This window comes from Pseudopodoces humilis, chromosome 1 (assembly GCF_049639895.1).
Source record: "Pseudopodoces humilis isolate 2021_Gansu_Grassland_sample_001 chromosome 1, ASM4963989v1, whole genome shotgun sequence".
Classification (NCBI taxonomy): Eukaryota; Metazoa; Chordata; class Aves; order Passeriformes; family Paridae; genus Pseudopodoces; species Pseudopodoces humilis.
This window is the reverse complement of record NC_142200.1, coordinates 118,823,784-118,844,057: the sequence shown is the minus strand read 5'-3', so window position 1 is coordinate 118,844,057 and position 20,274 is coordinate 118,823,784. Positions and strand designations below refer to the sequence as shown.

At 36.1% G+C, this 20,274-nt stretch overlaps 1 protein-coding gene across 1 annotated transcript in view; it reads right to left on the bottom strand.

Moving 5' to 3' along the window:
- The window catches only part of SKAP2 (src kinase associated phosphoprotein 2), a 118,859-nt gene that overhangs the window by 32,691 nt on the left and 65,894 nt on the right, over positions 1 to 20,274 (bottom strand). Inside the window, exons 6-10 of the mRNA XM_014248799.2 lie at positions 15,865 to 15,942; positions 15,071 to 15,154; positions 6,321 to 6,445; positions 5,353 to 5,416; positions 4,844 to 4,948 (exon numbers count right to left, since the gene is read on the bottom strand). Of these exons, the coding sequence (XP_014104274.2) occupies positions 4,844 to 4,948; positions 5,353 to 5,416; positions 6,321 to 6,445; positions 15,071 to 15,154; positions 15,865 to 15,942 (456 nt within the window). The remainder of the gene's footprint in view (positions 1 to 4,843; positions 4,949 to 5,352; positions 5,417 to 6,320; positions 6,446 to 15,070; positions 15,155 to 15,864; positions 15,943 to 20,274) is intronic.

The following is a 20,274-nucleotide window of genomic DNA, read 5'->3' as shown; positions in this document are numbered from 1 at the left end:
TGTTCTGCAAAAGAATTTCATTAACACAGTGCTGTGAAATCTTGACTTCTAGTGTCAAGAAGTCAATATGACATTATATCTTGAGAAAACAAATATCTGCCATGAGTGATCATGACTGACAGATGAAACTCAAACTCCACTATATAATCATTACTTCCTTCTCCCCAAGAAGAGGTAAAGAGAACATGTTCTTTTCCACTCCCCACCTTCATGCTCATGAAAACGGTACAACATCATAAAAGAAGTTGCTTCTTCAAAACTGTAACAGTCCAGGAAGAAGAAAGGATGAAGATGGTATTGTTATTTTGCCTAACTGCAGCAGTTCACTGTTAGGAAAAAGTAAAGCATGAAAGCTGTTTAAAGAGACAACTATAAGAAATAAACAGGATGTTCATTCTTCATCTTCAATGTCAGAAATGTTATGAAACAAAATCAATATTTTTTTTTAAACTATTTTAAATGCTTTTTTAAAAATAAGTAAGCAAATTGAAGTGTTTCTTTTCACAGCACACTTCTCATTGCATGAAAGTTAAGACACTTCTTACCTTTTCCTGAACTTTGCCTTAGTTAGAGAGTTTCCCTACCTAAGCCTCCAACTACACTGCAAAACAGAATTATTGCCCAGAAATCTGGGCTTGACCAAACAGTTTGGCAGAAGATTGATAAAACGAATTAAAGACAAATGCTAAGTTTCCATTCCTGTCATCCTGTGCCCAATCAGAGACTGAATCAATCCTCAAATGTAATTTATAGAAAACTAAGAAATTATGCAAGTTGTATTGGCTGGAGATCACCACAGAACTGGATTCCAGCATCCTTACTTCTTTCTCACCTGAAAGTTCTCTGTGTAATGGACAGGCTAAAAAGAGATGACACAAAGCTCCAATGCAGCCTTGTGTCATACTACATTGCTTCAGGATTTCCAACATTATCTCTTCTGTAAGGGTGGGTTTTACCTCCATGCAGCAAATAAGAACCACCAAAATAAGAATCAAAACTTATCATTAGAATCATTTTAATGGAAATTAAACTGTATACCATGGAAAGTACTGCTATAATACAAGTTTGTGAGGAGAGAGGGAACAAAAGAGAAAAGCCAATACAAAACTGGAAATTAAGATTTTAGCCTAGGTTAACACCTCTTTTCTCCTGTTGGGTTAGAGTGTGGTAGACTGCGCACAAACTGAGCTGAGTTTGAAGAAGGGATTAAGGGGGCAGGCAGTAGTTGGCATTGCAGTTTGGGGTATGTGCTTCACACAGATGTGAAACCACAGAAGACAATACTGAAGGCCCTTAAAACTATGTCACTGAAACCTCAAGTTAATAAAAAAATTCTGTCTTCAAGGGCTGTAACAGACGGGAACAACTTTAAAGCTGGCACATTTTGTTTTATGACAAGGGCAACTCCATTGTTTAAAACACCACTGAGCTAGAAACTCTATGCATCAACACAGCTCTATCCAGAACACAGACTTATTTAATGCTACAGTTTTATGTTACAGCTTGTAACATTCAGCTGTGGACTGCAAAATTATATATAGTGTACTAAGGTAGAAAATAAATAGCTAATTAAGAAAAATGGTCTTTTACTAACAAAATTTTTCATTTTGCTTAGCCAAGTTTTCCTCCGTGACTTTATTAACAACCAAAAAGACCAAAGCCTAGTTTGCTGAAGACAGTATAAAGATTTATTTTCCTGAAGAATCTTTCAAGGGAAGTTTTACAAGTTGGGAATTCTTTGAAAGTTCTGATGGTTTTGACTTTACCTGAATAACCACAGCAAAACACTGACTAATACTGAGAACCATGAAAATTATCCTTCCATGGTAAATATGAATTTGTATGGGCTATTAAAGAAGAAAGTGACCTAAGAGATCAAAAGATTAAATTTCCCACATCTCTTTGTACCCCTCCCAACTATCAACCTGCTAGCAGACAGTACATAGTGTATACCACTGAAATCTATGCTTTAGGCTAATAGACTGTTGGTATTCTAGATACTGGTTTGAACCCATCCAACTTTTGCCTGGAAAATTCATCTCCACTGTCTCCTGTCACAAGGGAAAAAAAAATAGCTAAGCAATGAGATAGCTAGAGAATACAGTGTCAGTCTTGATTACTGCCACAGTTCTCAAAATTCCCCTAATTTCAAAACAGTGCAAAAATTTTCATATCCTTTTTTAAATCAAAAAACTCTTTATTCAAATACCAAACCAAGTATTATCAACTGAACCGGCTTAATTTCCTTCTGAAATGCTGGCATAAAGAACACTGGAAAACCACAGAAATTCAAAATTTTACTTGCTTGAGAAAAAGCAAATTATAACCAAATAAATGATAACACAGTACAATGAGCTGTGCACCTGAACTTCAGTATTTTTGAAGCTAGTGGATCTGTGAAAACAGAGTATTAGAATCCTCTAACATGAATATGCTTTGAGGATAAAAACAAAGTGGAGATTAATTTCTTTTCCCTCTTCAGAAGGATCTATCATGCTTGCCTTCTGCACGCCAGAGCCTAGCATAGCTTTGCAGCTGTACAAATAATTTTTTTCTGTTCTCTTAACAGGCATTCCAAATTTTTATTTGTTCTGTATTATTACGCCAGGTAACAGCAGGGATAATGATGCTCCACCCTTTGACCATGAAAGGAAGAAAGCATAATTCATTTACCTGGGAAAATAGAAAGGACAGCCAACTGTAATTAAATGCAACCAATCAGGCCTAATTAAAGGAGACGAGACCAAACTGTAGTGTACCCTTTTACCGTCAAGTTTAGGTGAACAGCTATACAAGAAACAAATAAGGCCTACTCCTGTGAGGTTTGTCAAGCAGCATTTCATCTAACACACTTCAATATGATATGGATTAAGGAGAAAAGGACTGCTCTAAGGCCTCAGAGCCACAAGTCTGTAATTCTATTTAAGCATATGATTATTAAAGCACATTTATGGAAGAGAAAAGGACAAAATAATCACCTAAAATCCATTTCAAACTTATGCTTTATTTTTACTTAATTACGTCAACACATCAGAGCTAAAACTAAAAGCTCCACTGTAAAAGGTACAATGGTCTTTCCTGAGAAGTTCACAATTTAAGTAGGTGAGATGGAAAAAACACACGATAAAGGAAGATACTCTCTCCTTGATAACAAGAAAATGAAGCACACTCCAAGATCATGGGGAAATAAATTAATTTAACTAAAAAACTTCTTGAAACAAAATTTCTTGAACTACCCCTTCTTTGAGATGTTACATTTCAGGTTTATTAGAAGATAATCACAATAGGCGACAGCAACTCCCAGAAAACTGTCATAAAAATGGGATGGAAGTGAAAATCCTCTAAATTCCTATAGAATCACACCAAGGCAGCAATTCAGTGAAGACAGCTCAATGCAAAGAACTCAAAGTCTATATTAACCAATGCCCTTCTCACAGTATTTTATGTATCACTGCTCCAGATATACTTACTATCTGACATTCATATGAACAGGTAAGCTAAGTGAAGCTCAAAAAAAGAATTATTTAACCCAGGATATAAGTAGAGTTTCTTTAACAAAAGCATAAGCAAGCATACAAGACTGCTTTCGGTAAGAATCTGTTCAGCATCCACAAAGCACTGTAATAAGGTTTGGCTGTATCTTGTAGCTATAAGATTAAGCCCAGTAATGTAGTTTTTATATTCACTACAGAGAGTGTTTCAGCATGCACAACACATTGCATGTCATTTCAGCAGAACATGCACTCTGTGTTGAAGTAGTCTGGGTCCAATTCAAAGATATGGAACAATGAAAAGAAACAGCTCAAACATATGCAATTTTATATCATAATTTTATGATACTCATTTTCATGAGACACTTGTTTTTTCTCCCTTTATTCACTGAAATGGCCTTAAATTGAAAATCAAGATGAAGTGTAAAACGTTCTTTTCTCCAATGGTCAGAGCATTCTACCTAATAGATACAGAAAGTTAGTCAGCATCACATGACACAACTGATTTTTCCTCTCAAATTATTGCTGATAATTGAACTGCTCCAAACAGCAAGGGGTATAGAACTCTATTTCATACAAAGTGATCATTAATTGTCATATCACTTCAAAGTATCATTTGTTAACTAAGGTAACTGAAAAAATTATTTTTTTCATAGCCTCTTAAAATTTAATAAAGAACAGCCACCTTTCTCCTAGTACTTGAATGTCTATAATCAAGACCTTTTGCCAAGCTCTTTTACTTTTGTTTTGCCATCTGGCAGATACTGTTGGGCATTTAGAGCCATAATCATTTGACCACATTGGAAAATCCACAGTAAAAAGTTTCTGTATAATCATAGCCATGCTGGAAAACATGAAACAGAACAGTGACAATACTCATGTTGCTTTCCTTGCAGTTCATTTCCAGAATCCTTTCAAACACATTGCTTTCTTGCAGGATTATAATACCATGTATTAGGCAGAAGCTGGTAACATTTGGAACGATAGAGAACTTTTGCTTAATACAAATGCCAAAATAAATAAAGAAAAAATAATGGGCATGTTGCTGGAAAAAGCTGTAAGGCTTTTCAATTTTTTAATTAAAAAAAATTGCATACCAGAAAATGTTAATGAGCTGAAAGTCCCCTGAGTTCACTTCTACACATTCTGTGCTATTTTGATGCCCCTGCTAAAGAATATTGTTCTCACTCAGAACTGAAGGCATTCTTTTTTCAATGCCAGCAAAACCTGAAATCTAAAAGTATCTAATTTGTCGTGTTACTTTACTCACTTTAAGCTGCTCAGTTATCAAACTGGAAGTAGAGAAGACAAGATGATCACAAGTCACACAGTAAGAAAGAATTCAACAATACCTTTAACTTCTTCATAAATGCTATCATCTGTCAGTTCACTGCTCACTTGTCCAACATCGTCGTATTCCTCTTCCTCCTCCTCAGGAATAGTATTAGATTCTGTATCTATGTAACATCAGTTTAAAAAGTTAACATTTAGTGGAAAAGAATGCCTTAGCAGAAATTTATGCAAAATAAGAACAATTCTTCCATGACCTGCTCCTTCCAATACATTCTGCTTATGTTTTTTTTATGCCATTCAAGGGATAAGAAAGATTTCATATGAAGGAGACTGTATACAGGAGAGCTTTCAAGCTAAATAGTATTCTGGGAGAAAAGCAAAAATCTTGAAAAAAGAGAAAAGTCATATAAAAGCTGTAACACAATTGAAAACTAGGACTTGCTACTCAAAACTTGGACATGTGGGAATTCTACATGTATCTAACATGACAGATACGTAAATGGACAGAACTACTGTCACTAAGCAATTGTATTGGCAATAAAGGCAACTCCTTTACTGGCTGGCTTACCTTGAATTACAAATTTGACTTGCTGTACCCATTCCTCTGCTTCTTTGGGAGTGGCAGCTGTAAACTATTAAATGTTTATTAATAACTACTAGCAGTAATGACAAAAACACAACTACAATCTCATTAGCAATAAAAAAGAGGGAATGTAACATTCCCGTCACTTCCTCAAGAAACCATTAGCAATTCTTTTCATGTCTTCTGGTACTTTTCTTGCAAGGATGCTTCTTATAATGTACAGCTAATTTTGACAAATTTACGTAATTGAAGGAGAGGATGATGGATTTGAAACTCTGATCAGCAGCTGGCAGCTGTGCAGAAAAAAGCTGCTTCTCTTCATCAATGTCAAAGCCAGAACTGATGAACAAAATTTGCCCTTGACAATTAGAAGACACCCATGAATTTCTTTAGACTGCTGGGTACAGTTTTCTTAAAAATGTTCTTGTCAGACTCCAACACACTACCTGACAGCTTAATTAACTGGCTTTCAACCGCAATCTCAGATATTTAAAACTTATTAAACTTACATTCCATATTGATGTCTGGCTGATAGATCTCTGAATTGCACAGCTGATATGTGTCTTTTTGTAGGTTTTCCTTGAAAAGCCATGACCAATATAATATGTATTTAACACTGATACATATTTTAACTTTTTTTACTATTTAATTCGTTCAAGAAATCACACAGACACACTATACAAGAGATATTAAAAAGCTGATATTGAAATGACCAATAGATAAAGATGATAGATTTCCTTGCTCTTGACCAAAAAGATAATATTTGAACATGTACATACATATGTTTAATCAGATTTTTTTTCCTAATATATGAATATACAATATAAGCAAGCAGGGGTTTCCTTTTTTCATTAAGATATCAGTGACAGTTGTTTCACTGAAATGTTAATTCAGTAACTGGAATTGTAACAGCTTTGTCAATTAAATTTCAAGTCAACATAAAAAAGTCCAACCTGATAAATGCGCTTATCTGGAGCAGAGATTTCAAAACAACAATCTTTCTTTGCATCCTTCCGAAGGCTATTATTCATTCTGATGGTGTAGCCCTCTAAGGCAAATTCACCTTTCTGTTGTTTGTCTGTTGGAGATAAAAAACAAAGTTAGTGCTTCATTTACAACAGTGAATGTAAGTGGCTCAGCAGGTTATCGTTTATTCAGATTTTTTTCCTATTTCATTAATTTTACAAAGAACAGGGAGGTTTTTAGCAAAATGATTAAGTGATGCTTCTGGAGATAAAGCTTTATTTTAAGGGAAGATGTACCCAAAAGTACATTGTTCTGTAGGATGCCTAAGGAATTCCACAGGGGGATGTTTGCAGATGGTGGTCTTATTTAGTAAGAAGTGCATGTTATGACACTTGCATCTAGGGAAAGCCAAGAACTGGAACTTGCAAGACACGTTTCCTATAAATCAGTGTCTCTTTCAGGTTCAGTAAACCAATGGGAAAACCTGTCTAGCTAAGAACTTGCTGAGCTCCCTCCTAAACTAACCACTTCACTCAAAAAATAAACTTCAAGCTTCTTTTTAAGCAATTGGAAAAGCTGCTTTTCACATTCTCCCACCCACTCCCAGATGTGCCTCCTTTTGCCTCAACATGGCAAAAATACAGAATGAATTTTGTTATAAATTCAGGTGTGTGCGTCTGTGTTCATTCCAAAAGCATTTCTCTCAAAAAACAGCAAATGTTTAATTAGCTAATAAAAGTACTGAGCCCTACCACAGTTTATTAGGTACAGCCATGTGGTTGTTTTAAAGACAATTCTACTTTTCAAAGGTTCTGGTTTATAAAAGTATCACTTACAACAGATACAGCTTTAACTACACTGCATGTTGTGCAAGCAGCACCTGCGCACTCCTTTCCAGCCCTTCAAACCAAATTCTACATCAGATTTTATGTGCTCCGGCATATTTGGTGAATATTAAAAACAAACCAAAAATGTAAAAGTAATTAAATTTTGCAATTTCTGCAGATCACAGTGCAGCATTCAAGTGAAGACTGGCATCACAATTCACATTTTGGATAGGCAAACAAAGAATGAAGTGCAGTTGCATATCAAAATCATGCCATTTAGTGTGGGGTTTTTTTACATAGAAAAGCATTAATTAACAATAAGCACCAGGCACAGCAGCAAAACTGCTTTAAGTATTGCAGAATAGAACACAGGTGCAAATTGAGCACCCATTGCTTACATTTGTCAACAGAAGGAAAAAACTTCTACAGCAGATAAAATAGGAAAACTATCGTCTTCCAACAAGTTTTCGTCATATTTCTGGAAATTTAATAGGAAAGAAAATCTGTTTCCATTCCTGAGAGGGTAAAAATTGGCTAGCACAGCAATGTGAACATTAATGGACATAAGGGCAGTCACCAATCAAATACTTTTTAGTAATCTTATATGCACACAGACACATATTCTCTGTCCTTTCTCCTTTTTATGAACTCTCACCCAGGGCAAGCAAATACCCAATAACACAATTATATAAGAAAATCTAGGGCACTATTCTATTTTCACTTCTTGTCCCTTCCCCCATGGTAAGTTTCATTCTGTCTTAAGTAAGTATTAATAATATAGTACTAATATTTTATATTTGCTCAATCCTCCACCCCTATTTCAAACAGCACACACATGCAAAATTCATGAAATCACACCAAGGTAGGTATTAGAAATAATAACTTGCAATAGGTTAACTAGGTTCCTTCTAATGAAATTCTTTTCTGCCTAGGACTGTTATTGTTCCCTCACTTGTGACCTCAGGGAGAAGATGAAGTGAAACACATTAATTTCTCACTCTCCCATGCTGGAGGTTTATCAAAACCCTAGAAGATAGGAGCATGCAGGCAGAATAAACAAACATCAAGTTCAAAAGGTAAAAACATTTTGTCAAGATAAAAATGAGGAAGTATTCAAATTTACTCTCTTGGATTATTTCTGAGACTGCTTCTCTGTGACATGGATGATCCCTTTTATGGTAATACACTTTTACAGAGCTAATCTAGAATGATCTTTGCACTGGTACTCGTTCTTTCAAAGAGCACTGCAGTTAAACCACAAAGACGCTGCACTTTGGAAGGGGATGGTGCATGGCATCATCCAAATATCCCATTGATTGTTTTTCTGTTTATACTGTTTTTGTCTTATCTCTCTGAACTCACTAGTTTGGTGCTAATGAAAATTACCTGTAATATATATATATATACACATCCTTTGGTATTATAGTCTTTCTGTGACCATTATAGCAATAGACTAGACTTAGCATTGCTACTTTTACTTCCAATTGTCTTAGCAGTAACCTCTGAATAACTAATATTCAGTAACCTGAAGTAACTAGAATAAAGTCTAGTGTGGTGCAAGTGAGGAAATTCTAAGACAATGAGGTACTTCACAGCCCTGACTCAGAACCTGTTCAAGCTGAAAGGCTCAGTATGAATTCACACTCCCTGTGGCAGCAAGCCAGAGATAAGACCCAGTCTCTCCTGAGAAATGGCTCCACAATTACAGAATGGCAGAACACAGGTCAGCTGTAGCTCAGCTGCCTGCCCTGGTGGTGACAAACGATGGAGGTTTACAAATGCTATTTGCTCTTGCAGGATACACTTTTTCAGTTAGGACTGGAGACCAACCCCATCACCTGAGCACCATAGAGCAAACCGTGACCCACAGCAGGCGCATGGCCAGGCAGAGGAGTCAGGAGCAGGCTTGAAAGCAGAGCCAACCTGGGATCATCAGACTCAACAATCACCTCGACTTCACTGCTTGGCACAGGCTTGCAGCTAAATGGGTTTGGACAGACCTGGGCGCTTCGTTTCAAGATGCCCTGTGAATTTAGGCAGCGACTCCTGTGAACTTTCACATCATGAGTTATATTCTGGAGACTGTGCTTTAGGGAGAATTAAACAGCTTCTGATATTTAAAAGCTTTGTAGAGGTCAGATTTTACTTGGAGACTTAAAATTAGATACTGTTAGTTTTTATAGCAGGAGTCAACAGTAGCTTCAAGAAGCACATTTACATTACAGGTATTTAACTTTCATTTTGGACTCCCAAATCATAGCTAGAGTTTTGTTGAAGGAATACTAGGGAGATATATGCTGATGGAACACACTTCTCTGAAGGACAATAACATTTTTTGCTGTCTTTTATTTTCTCAAAATAGAGTTTTTCCATTCAACAACAGGAAATCCTTAAGCTGTCCCAGAAAAACATAAAACAGAAATCCGAAAAGTGTAATATCAGTCTTGTAAAAATGAAAAGGATTGTGAACATCATCAAGCTTAAGTTGTCCCACAATGAAGCCAAATCTCATTTCAGCATAAGCTGTCCTTTGCTCTCATCTGCTTATCCTCCTCCCTCTGCTTCTTCCCATGTCAGGCACAAAACAGAAAAATATATCTGGGTCTGTGTAGATCATTTTGCAACAGGAATTTAAAATCATAAAAAAGTAGTACAGCAGAGAGAAGAGTCAAGCACTAATTATAAGAAAAAAAATAAAAAACAAACCAAAGCTAGTACACAGAAATTTAAGAGAAATAAATATGGGGGGCTGTATTTAACACAGAGAAAGTTCAGATCTGAATAAAATGTGAAAGCCTTTAAATATTTCTCTTACATATAAACTTCATTCATCCTAAAAAGAGTTAAAGTTGTTAACAGAAACAGGGCCAATATTATACTGGGTAAAGAGAGTCTCAAGGGAAACAGAGAAAAAGTGTTTTGAAGTAACCTTGCGTAACTAAGTCCATGGGAACATTTGAAACAAAGAAGGGTAAACCTTCAATGAGATCTTAAAATTACTGGGTTGTAAATTTGAGGCCTAAGGCGATGTGCTTATATTATTAGCACATGCAAAAAGAATTAGTGCATTCTGAAGAACAGAGAGGACTCGGATAGTAGAAAGGAAAGAAGTTACAGAGAAAGGCATAAGGAACAAAGGCAAACAGAAAGATTTCAGAGAGTGATAAAGTATTTATAGATACTATTAGAATGTATAATTTAACTCTCTTCATCTTGAAATTAGGAGTCTGTACGATTTTACAGTTTACGTGGCTTCACGCTAAATGTAGTTTCACATACTTTTCCATGTGCAGGATGTCTGCTATCTAAAAATAGTTCAGTGTAAGTATCTCCAAAATTGTAATTCCTTTTCCAGCTTTTGGAACAGTCTTTTCCAAATGCATGCACTGAAGTTCTTCCCTTCTCTAGACAGCAGATCTGAAATGTAATAATTTTCTTTTCTTCTCCTTCTTCTTTCCTTTAATCTAGTCCTCTGAGAAACTGAAATTGTGAAATAACTAAGAAATGGAGCCAGTGATTTAGGACACTGAATTGTTTATATTCTGTTTGCTTATACCCAGTAGTTGTTTTTTAAATAATGCATTATTAGCAGCAAGTGTGACTCTCGAGGTCTGAATTTAACAGTCTCACAGCAGAAGATCCAGTACACATTAGATAGATGTCTTTGATTGCCATCACCCTGCTACAACAAAGTCCTGGTGAGCATGTACGATTTGCTTTTCTGCCCAAATAGAAGTAGTTCACCACTGGCTTGGTCATCACTATGTTATTATTCCAAGAAATAAAAAACTATCATGTCCAGTTAAAGCTAAAGAATTTTTTTTTAAAAAATAAACTCGGGGCTTTTCTAAAAGCCTCTGAATTATACCCCTCTTTAACATCATATTACTGGCAGGCAGGCAGATACCATTTTCAAGTTATAAAAATGAAAATAAATTTTTAGTGCCCATTACCAGAGGAAAAATTACCATTATGTTATCAATTACTGTCTTGCTAAACATTTAGCTGATCTCTCCAGTTTGCTGAGACAGAAGGGCATATAACATTGTGGCCTAGTGAGAAAGAAGTAATGAAGCCATTAATTCAATCATTTATAAAGCAACAAATTAACTTTCCTTATTCACATGCACTTTGAGGTCTGGAAGGTTATCCATACCATCTCAGTGTCTGAGAACACAGGAACAGCCAGAGATCATATAGAAAAATGATAGGAAACCAGGGTACTCAATTCAGAGTGCATGGAAGGAAAGAGAGGACTATAAAAGATTTATGTAAGGAAAGACTGCAAAAAGGAGCACCAGGCAAGCTTCCCAAAATCCCACCCAGCTCTGACATTTGAGCACACTCCTCTGCAATGCTGTGGGCTACGTGCTGGCAACAGATACCACAGCACAGGCATAAATATCCACGTGCTTCCCGCAATACCTATTTCTGACATGTGATTAGCTCAAACCTTTAAGCCTTGTTTCTCCATCGACTCCATATATCAGTGATCAAAAGAAAAAATGTAGGTGATTCACTTAGACTTGCCCACACTGCAGGGATAAATTACATTGTTTCACCACCCAATGCTACACCAAACGTAGGAGAAAACAGAAGAGACGACAGGAAAACAAGACATATACTGGCCTGCAGGCATCACAACTGTTGAAAAGATGCTTGTAGTTGTTTAGGTGAACATACAGACAAACACACAGTCATTTACTGTATTTCACTGGCTTTATCTTACACTATATACTTCTGGACTAGGCCTCACATTTTTCATCATTTATCTTGGAGTAAATGATTCTGAAACTCTTCCTTACATGTTTGTGAGCTTTATACACGTCCACAATTCTTGCTTTTCCAATGCAAAAAGGAGAAAGTTAGAAGAACTAAAACTGTTTTGGAAACAACAAATCCATATAAATAATAAAAAGGCATCCTATAGCCTCATTTTTACCACTCAGTTACATTCCCACTGATAGACCTAAGTGTGAAAATCAAACTTAGGTCAACAAAAGACACATCACAGCAGACACAAAAAAGCTTTCACAGATTACTCACCTATGGTCTGGTTTTAAAAACAGTCATAATTCAAAACAAGCCAAGATGGATGCAGAAATCCCTGCTGCCTCTCAGCATTACATCCCCCAACACAGAGGCATTAGTAGCCCATCACCCATTTAAAGTGATGTGGGCAGCAGGACTGAGTACATGTGGAATCCTTGTCACTTTGAAACCCAGTTCACAATTTGCACAAAACCACCAAACACACGCTTCAGTGCTGTTCTACAGTTGGTAAGAGCACACTCTGAATTATACATGGTCCAAGTTATCTGGTAGAGCATCAAGAGTCACAGTAAAAGAAGAACAGCACAACAGCACACCATGGCAGGTACCACTGCTGGCCTCAACAGTGGGAGTGAAAACAGCTGCAGGGAGTAAACGCCAGACCTGCTCAGGATTGCCTCATCGCACACCTCCTCCATGCTGACAATCTGCAGCAGAACAGAGTGATAAACTGCCGCACGTACGTTCACCAGCATTAGGCTGACAGCTCACGTTTAACAGCACACTAGCCTGCCACGGCTGGTGTCCAGTTGCTGCACAATGACAGTGAGCAGCTTCTACACTGGAACAGGCACTTTCACATATGATGGCATCACAGGCTTGAAGAAAGGACCTCAGACCAGTCTAGAAGAAAACTTTTTTTATTCAAAGGCAACTTCAGGAGTGACTTAGTCATCCCATATTACAAGATTAGGTCACTACACCATGCTTAACTAGTTTTTCTGCACTACAAGCACCAATCCAATGGAGGTAGGGCAGAAGTTCAAGCATCTGATTTGTTTGCTTCCTCCATGAATTTCTGTTTGGAGTCCAACAGTGTCACACACTCTATGTGAAAGGAGGTCGTAATGAGGTGGGGGTCAGTCTCTTTTTCAAAGTAGCAAGTGACAGAACAAGAAGAAGGAGCCTCAGGTAGTGCCAGGGAAGGCTTAGATTGGATATTAAGATTATTTTTTTTCACTGAAAGCATTGGAAAGTATTGGAACAGGCTGCACAGAGAAGTGGTGGAGTCACCATCCCTAGAGGTATTTGCTACACATGTGAATGTGGCACTTAGGACAGAGTTTAGTGGTGTGCTTGTCAGTGCTGCATTAACGGCTGGACTCAATGATCTTAGAGGTCTTTTCCAACCTAAATGACTCTATGACTCAATACAATTCCAATGGACCATGTGGCCCTCCCACACCACTAGGTTATGGTTGGAAAGATCTTTCCCAAACAATCTGCAGCCTACAAAAGTTCTAAATGCATTAGCCAAAAAAACTGTCTATAGATTCATAAAGGAAAGAGATCCTACAAAATATCACAGTCAATTCCTAACATGACACCACCATCTGAGTGCTAAGGAATGTATTTCTATGTATCTTAACTTTCAATTCAGATATTAAAAATTGTAACACAGACTTGATAATCAGGTTGTTGCAAAAGAAAAAAGACAAAGACCAGGTGGGCAACATGCCTGCCTTAATACAAAGACCATATGCTAGAAAGCATAAATAATCATTAGCACAGCCACAAGGAAAAGAACGTTAAAAAAAATCAAACCTTTTTTTTCCTAAAAAAATAGCTGACAAAAATACAAAGATTTAATATTCAAGAACAATCCTTATGAACTAGCAATATATTCTGAAAAAAAAAATGGGATTTTTAAAGTACTAGGCAATGTGTATATAAATATATATATATATTTTTATATATATATATATATAAAATCTGAAAATTTTTGAATAAAGATCTTTCATCTTTGTGAAGCCTGATTAACCTGTAAACCCCAAGGAAAGAGTGTAGACGAAAAGGCAACATTTAGCAGACACACTAGCAAAACCCTGAAAAGAGGACACGATGGGAAACCAGCAAAATGAAAACTGGACTTACAATTAGACTTTTTATTTCTTGTGTTTTTAAAGAGAGGACGAGCTTAAATGAGTAAGTATACCAAGGGGTGAAACAAACTGGAGCAAATTATATTAGTCTTTGAATAAAAAAACCCCAACATAATAACTACCTGTGGTAATCTCAAAAATGAAACACCAACAATAATCTTCAATGAAAAAAAAATCTTCCATAAAAAGTTTGCTCTGGAATTATTTTTGGAGGGGGAGGAGGTTGGAGGGGGAAAGATGTTATTGTACTTTTAAAATTTACTCAGATACATATCGTTTAATTTACCCTTAAACATCAAATGCACATGGCACACCATTTAAATATGTTTTATTTTATTTTAAAATTTAAAAATTCAAAGTAATATTACAACATTTATGCCAGATTCTTTCCAACTGGCCATTTAAAGTTAAAGTTATCTTCAGAAGTTTGCTTTAGTTTCCATGGCTGGCTTTAGTTAAATACATTACTTAATTCCTAGATTTTCCAGAACATAAACTATCTAAAAAGAAAGAACTCCACTCTGCAGCTTTTAGATTAATATTTTCCTGGATAGAAACATCTCTAAAGTACTCGGAAGGTCTAATTACTAGAGGATGTTTTCAAATGAATATCCTTTTTGGAGAAAAAGAACATTTTCTATCTAGTAAAACAGTTGAGCACCAGCATACTATAAAAATGAACAGCCAGCTGTTATTAGCAAACTAAGTAGCTTTACAAGATACTTAATTTTTTTTCCTCAGTTTTCTTGCTTTAGAAAACATGTATATCATTTACAGGTTCTGAGAAATAAATACTTACACATTTTAAAAATTCACAGCACTGTCCAAGAATATTTTTAAATAAAACTTTCTTTCAAAAGAAAGTTTCATTCCATTTCTTAAAATTACCTTTGATTCATAGTTTCCAACTTCAATAAATTTTTCATATTCTTTTGTGCATTAAAACAGCATTGCTTTCATAATTGTTTTAAGTACCTTTGTCACTTCCATAGTAATAGAAGACCGTCTTGCTGATAGCACACCATCGCTTCTGCCATTCAAAGCCAAGAAAACTGTGGTCTGAAATTAATACAACATGTGTTATATCAGTTTATGCCATTATTGAACACAAATGTGTTACTTCTTTTCAAGGGTGAGGTAAGAGGGAGGAGGAGCTAGGAAAAGATTAAGGAAAGGAAACTAAGGAAATGCATGGCACTGAGAAAGAAATTAGAAAGAAAATTGGTGGTAAGAAAACAAACAGGAATTTGAAATCACGTAAAGAGGGAAGTCATGTGTAACATTAAATATAAGGAAACAATGAACAACTTCCTAAATATTTCCTAGAGTTATCGCAGCATTAAGTGGGTATTAAAGTGACAATATAAGATTTATTGAATCAAGGTAAATATTGACTAAACCAAAGCTGAGATCAATATTTGCCCTCTTGCAGGAAAATAAATCTTGATGCTCACTGAAACATGAAGTCAACATATGGTATTTGTACATACGTTCCTAATGTTTTCTTCAAAAATATCTGAAAGTCTCTAAATTATGGCTGACTGGACTTTCACAGCATGATTTTGTTAGTCAGTAAAGAAATAGGATTTTCTTTCAATACTTTAGGAGCAATTATGTGCTTTTTTTTATGTTTTGCATAATAACTCTCCAATGTTTCAGCTTCCTCTCATTTTATTTATCACTCCTGTATAAAGTTGTTCATGTGTATAACATCAAAATACAGATATATAGACTTCCCAGATATAGAATATGCACTAGCTTTCACTTACCTTTTCTACGTTTTTCCAGGTATCCAGCCTTCAGAACAAACTGAAGATCCTGAGCTGCAACAGGAGGAAACTGATTCCCTGAAAGAAAAACAAATTCTGTAAAGCATTGCTTTTCAAGAAAACTATTATAGGAGCATTAATAAAATTATGGATTTTACACTCTCAATATGCAAGAGCTACTGAAAAAAAATTCCAGTAACTATTTTGCTAGATTACTTTAAGTAAATGAAACATCTACCAATCAATGTCAGAGCTGTTGCTGTTGTCTTCACCACCTGAGTAAGGAAAAAAATAGCTGCATAACAGGCCTTACAAGTATCAGAAGGAAAACTATGTCATTAAACAAAATACAGCAACTGTTTCAAACATAGTCTGTAAAGCAAGCTGGATAATGAATGTGCTAAATTTTCAAATGTGCAAATAAGAGAACCACAATCAAGAATCTCAATTGAACACAAATCAGAAATGTGGTTTTCAATACCAGCTTCACACCAAAATACCTTGAAACAGCATACAAGGTGAAGACCCTCTATTACACATCTACAAAAAAAGAAGCCAGATGAAGAGACAATAGGTGCTGCCTGTTGCTGACACATTTTGCCTAATTTGCAATATTGCAATTTGCAATATAACACGAAACAACTGCCTAAAGGATCTGTAAGGTGATAATGGATAAACTAAAGACATTGTACAGAGGTCTACAAAACTGTTGACCTACAGACCCTAATTTTAGACACATTGTACAACATGTCTGCACCTGCAAAATGGTGAGTATAGCTCACTGTATTTTTTCCATTTTCTCAACTGCTAATTCATAGAGGTGTAGGACTGACCAGTCGACCCCGCCTCATCTTAAAATACAACTTCAAATGTTAAAAATTGTGTCTTCCATCTTACAGCCTATTCCTCCTAAAACAACAGAATTATGATTTAAACAGAACTCCTAGTATTAAAAACAAGAATATGTTAGATGTGTATAGTATTTAATATGAATATAAGTAATTTGCTTACCCCAAGCAAAAAAGCAGAACAAAAGATACTCCTGTGCTGCTGGGTTTTTTAAGTGCATGTAAGCAACACAATGAAGTTCCTACTACTTATTATCATCAAATATTCATAAGCGTCACTGTAGGCAGGTGGCAAGTTTACAAGGCAGCCATTATTCATCAGAATATATGTAATCTTATTATGTTGTATCAATATAAACATACAGAAAAAGATTGATATTAGCAGACAAATTCTGTGCTAAAAACACCATTTTAAATTATGTAGGTTGGGTGAAAGATCAATGGCCTGACCTTGAACCAAGCACTGTCTCTGAAAGGTGATGTCAATTTCCTGGGTTTTCAGGTTATTCCTTAAAACAGATTTTTTTTTTAATTCAGTGTTCACAAGTGAGTTGCTTTATGGTAGTCTTATTTAAATATATATATGATAGGAAAAAGACAAGAAAGAGATAGGAACATGCAGAGAATTTTGTTTTTTACAGCATGAAAATATTCAAAATGAGAAGACATTCTTTAGATAATACAACTAGCCCTTTAGACTGCAAAATATTTTGACACCAAAAGACAGTAGATAAAATTTTACTTAATTGATATTTCCACTTCCTATTTTTATTAATATTACTTTTTAAAGACTAGGAGTACTCTAATTTCTATTTTAGCTTCTACGGAATTCTGAGTATTGTGTTAAAAATACAAGAGCACAATCAACATGCATTTTAAAGTGATGCAGCTGTCCTCCCTTTGCTTGGTAATACGCAATCATAGCCCAACATTAAATGGGAATGAAACACAAAGACACTTGATGGCTGGTATGTGACATGTTTAACAGTTACTTCAAAAGGTGATATAATGATGGTATTACGTGTGGGGGAGGTGAAGAGTTTTACAAATATGCATCGTGTGCTGCTTTATATTGGTCATTGGGAGGCATCAGTGTGCAACACTTAGAACTCTACCTCATCCACTAGGGCTCATCTTAGAACAGTGCAACCCCACAGATGAGGAAGACATAAAACCTAAGTAAACAAACAAACAAAAGCAGCTCACTCTTAAATTTCACAATTTACGAATTTCAACTGCCATTTAGATCTAACTTTACCCAATATTGTTTGTATTGATTTGGGTTTTGATGAGGAAGCTTGGCCAGTGATCATTTAGTGAACAGTCAAACCAAATGGGACAACACAGTCCTAGAGAAGCACAGACTTTGGGGACTCCTTAGTGTTGGTATTCTGTCATCTGAACTGAGTACTTCATAGTATCATCAAAGTGTAATCAAAATTCAACTCTCAATTTTGCTACTTCTGCTGAGGCAAGTCATGATAAATTTGGTGATGGTATTTTCTGAAACTACATTTATTTTGCACAGGGCATTCAAAGCTTATGAGGAAAAGAACATGCGTAGAAAAAGGGTGTTTGACTGCCTGGTGCCACTGCAGAAAGAAGTCCTCCTCCCACCCTTAACCTGTAGAGAAGTCAGTTTCTTTTTCTATTTCTCAAAGCAACTGAGACAGTAACTCCAGAAAACAAACTGCACCTGGTCAGCCCCACTGCCACTCACAATCAGTAAGTAGCTGAAGCAGAAACAGATTAAATGCACGTTACTATCCTTCTGTCAGAGAAGCCTGGGAACGAAAAAATATGATGGAACTTTAGTCAAAGGGCAGTAGAAACAGACCCAATTGTAATATCCCACAACACAAACAGCTGTACAAGAAAGAGAAAGCATAAATCTGGTTAAATTCCTTCTTTCGTTGCCCTGTACCTTCAGAAGGAAGGGGAGGGAGAATAAGTAGTATGAAAGCATAAAGGAAAGAGAAAGAACCACCTCCTCCCAGATTCTCATGAACCACAGGTGTTGTGCATATGTAGCAGGAAGAAGGCACAAACATGGATATACCATTGTCCCAGTACTACAACAAAAACAACAGGGGGAGGAAAGAGGAGAGAGAGTCAGTCACATCCTCCTTAGAGTTACTGCTGAGATTCTGCATAGGAAATTTCTAAATTTTATTATTTACCTTTATTCTTTTTTTTCATTTCTTTACTGTTTTGTCCACATCTCAGACAGGATTCAGAGCGAACTGCAATCGCTAGATGTGGGAACTCCCAGCAGAAAGTGTGGAATTACAGTAGTATGTTGGTTTTTGCAGTTGCTTTCAATCAGAATATTGCTTCTCCATTCATTTGAAATACATCAGGCTTGACACAAATCTCATAAAAAAATATCACTAAAGCAGTGCTTCGTTATAGTGAAGCAGCATTTGCTTCCATTACACCAGCAGCTGAGATCAGAGGTTCATTAGTTGACTGCAGCATGAGACTTTGAATAAGACAGCTCCTTCTATAAAGAACCTAAGACAGAGGAATCCTGCCAAGAAAGAAGGCATTACCATGTATTTTAAGTAAAGAAGCATAAAGCAAATTAAGCCACATGCTTCAAATCACATACTTATTTAGAGCTCAGAATTTGCCATGTTATACTCCCATGCAGGCCTTCCCTCATGGATGCAGGTGAAATGGCCTGAATTCCTGGGGAGGCAGATAGCACCTACTAGTGCTACCTTTCTTGGAAGTTCTCAATGCCTGTTCATGAGAAACTTATGGTCAAGCCCACTACAAGATGGGTGCTACAAAAACAGAGCAAAACTTCTCTCTCAAAATGAGACTATCAGAGATCACCATGCCTTCCTAGCACTGTATAGTCTGTTTCCAGATATGATGAAATTATTTAGAAATGAAGATGTTTAAAGGAATTGTAGACTTCCCCAGTCTCTCCTTTGGTACACTGTAGTTTTTAATCCAATTTTAAATTTTAATCCAATTTTAAACACCCATGAGAAAAGTGGCATTGTGAGTAAGAAATGCTCTGTGGTTTGCAGCTGTATGGGTTTATACATAAAGACGCAATGATTGCTTTTGTTTACTCTTCCAGACCTAATTTCTGCTGTGTCATTGTCCTGACAGTGGTGGGCAAGCACAGAGTTGAGGATATAAAAAGGTCTAGTTTCCATTCCAGAGTTTCTACCTCAAAAATAATGTCTTAAACCTTATTCTTTTGATGTGAAGACCAGTTCAAAACTATCCAATATTTAGGGAGATGATAATCTTGCACATCCAATACATGGTATAAAATAAGGGAGGTCCATCTGCTTAATGTTATAGGTTTTCCTTCATTCTTGACCACCCACTCACAAAAGAATCTCCCACAATAATTTCTCTTCCCTATTGGCGGGAATTACTCCAATATATTCCAAAATAAAATCTGCAAGTTATGCTCCACATGCATATTTTCAGACTGATGTGTACAAAAGCCATCAAAGACCAGATCAAAATATTTATGAGGTCTAAACCTTCATCTTAGAGAAAAGTAAATTATATGTATAATGCACTGGGCTACTCC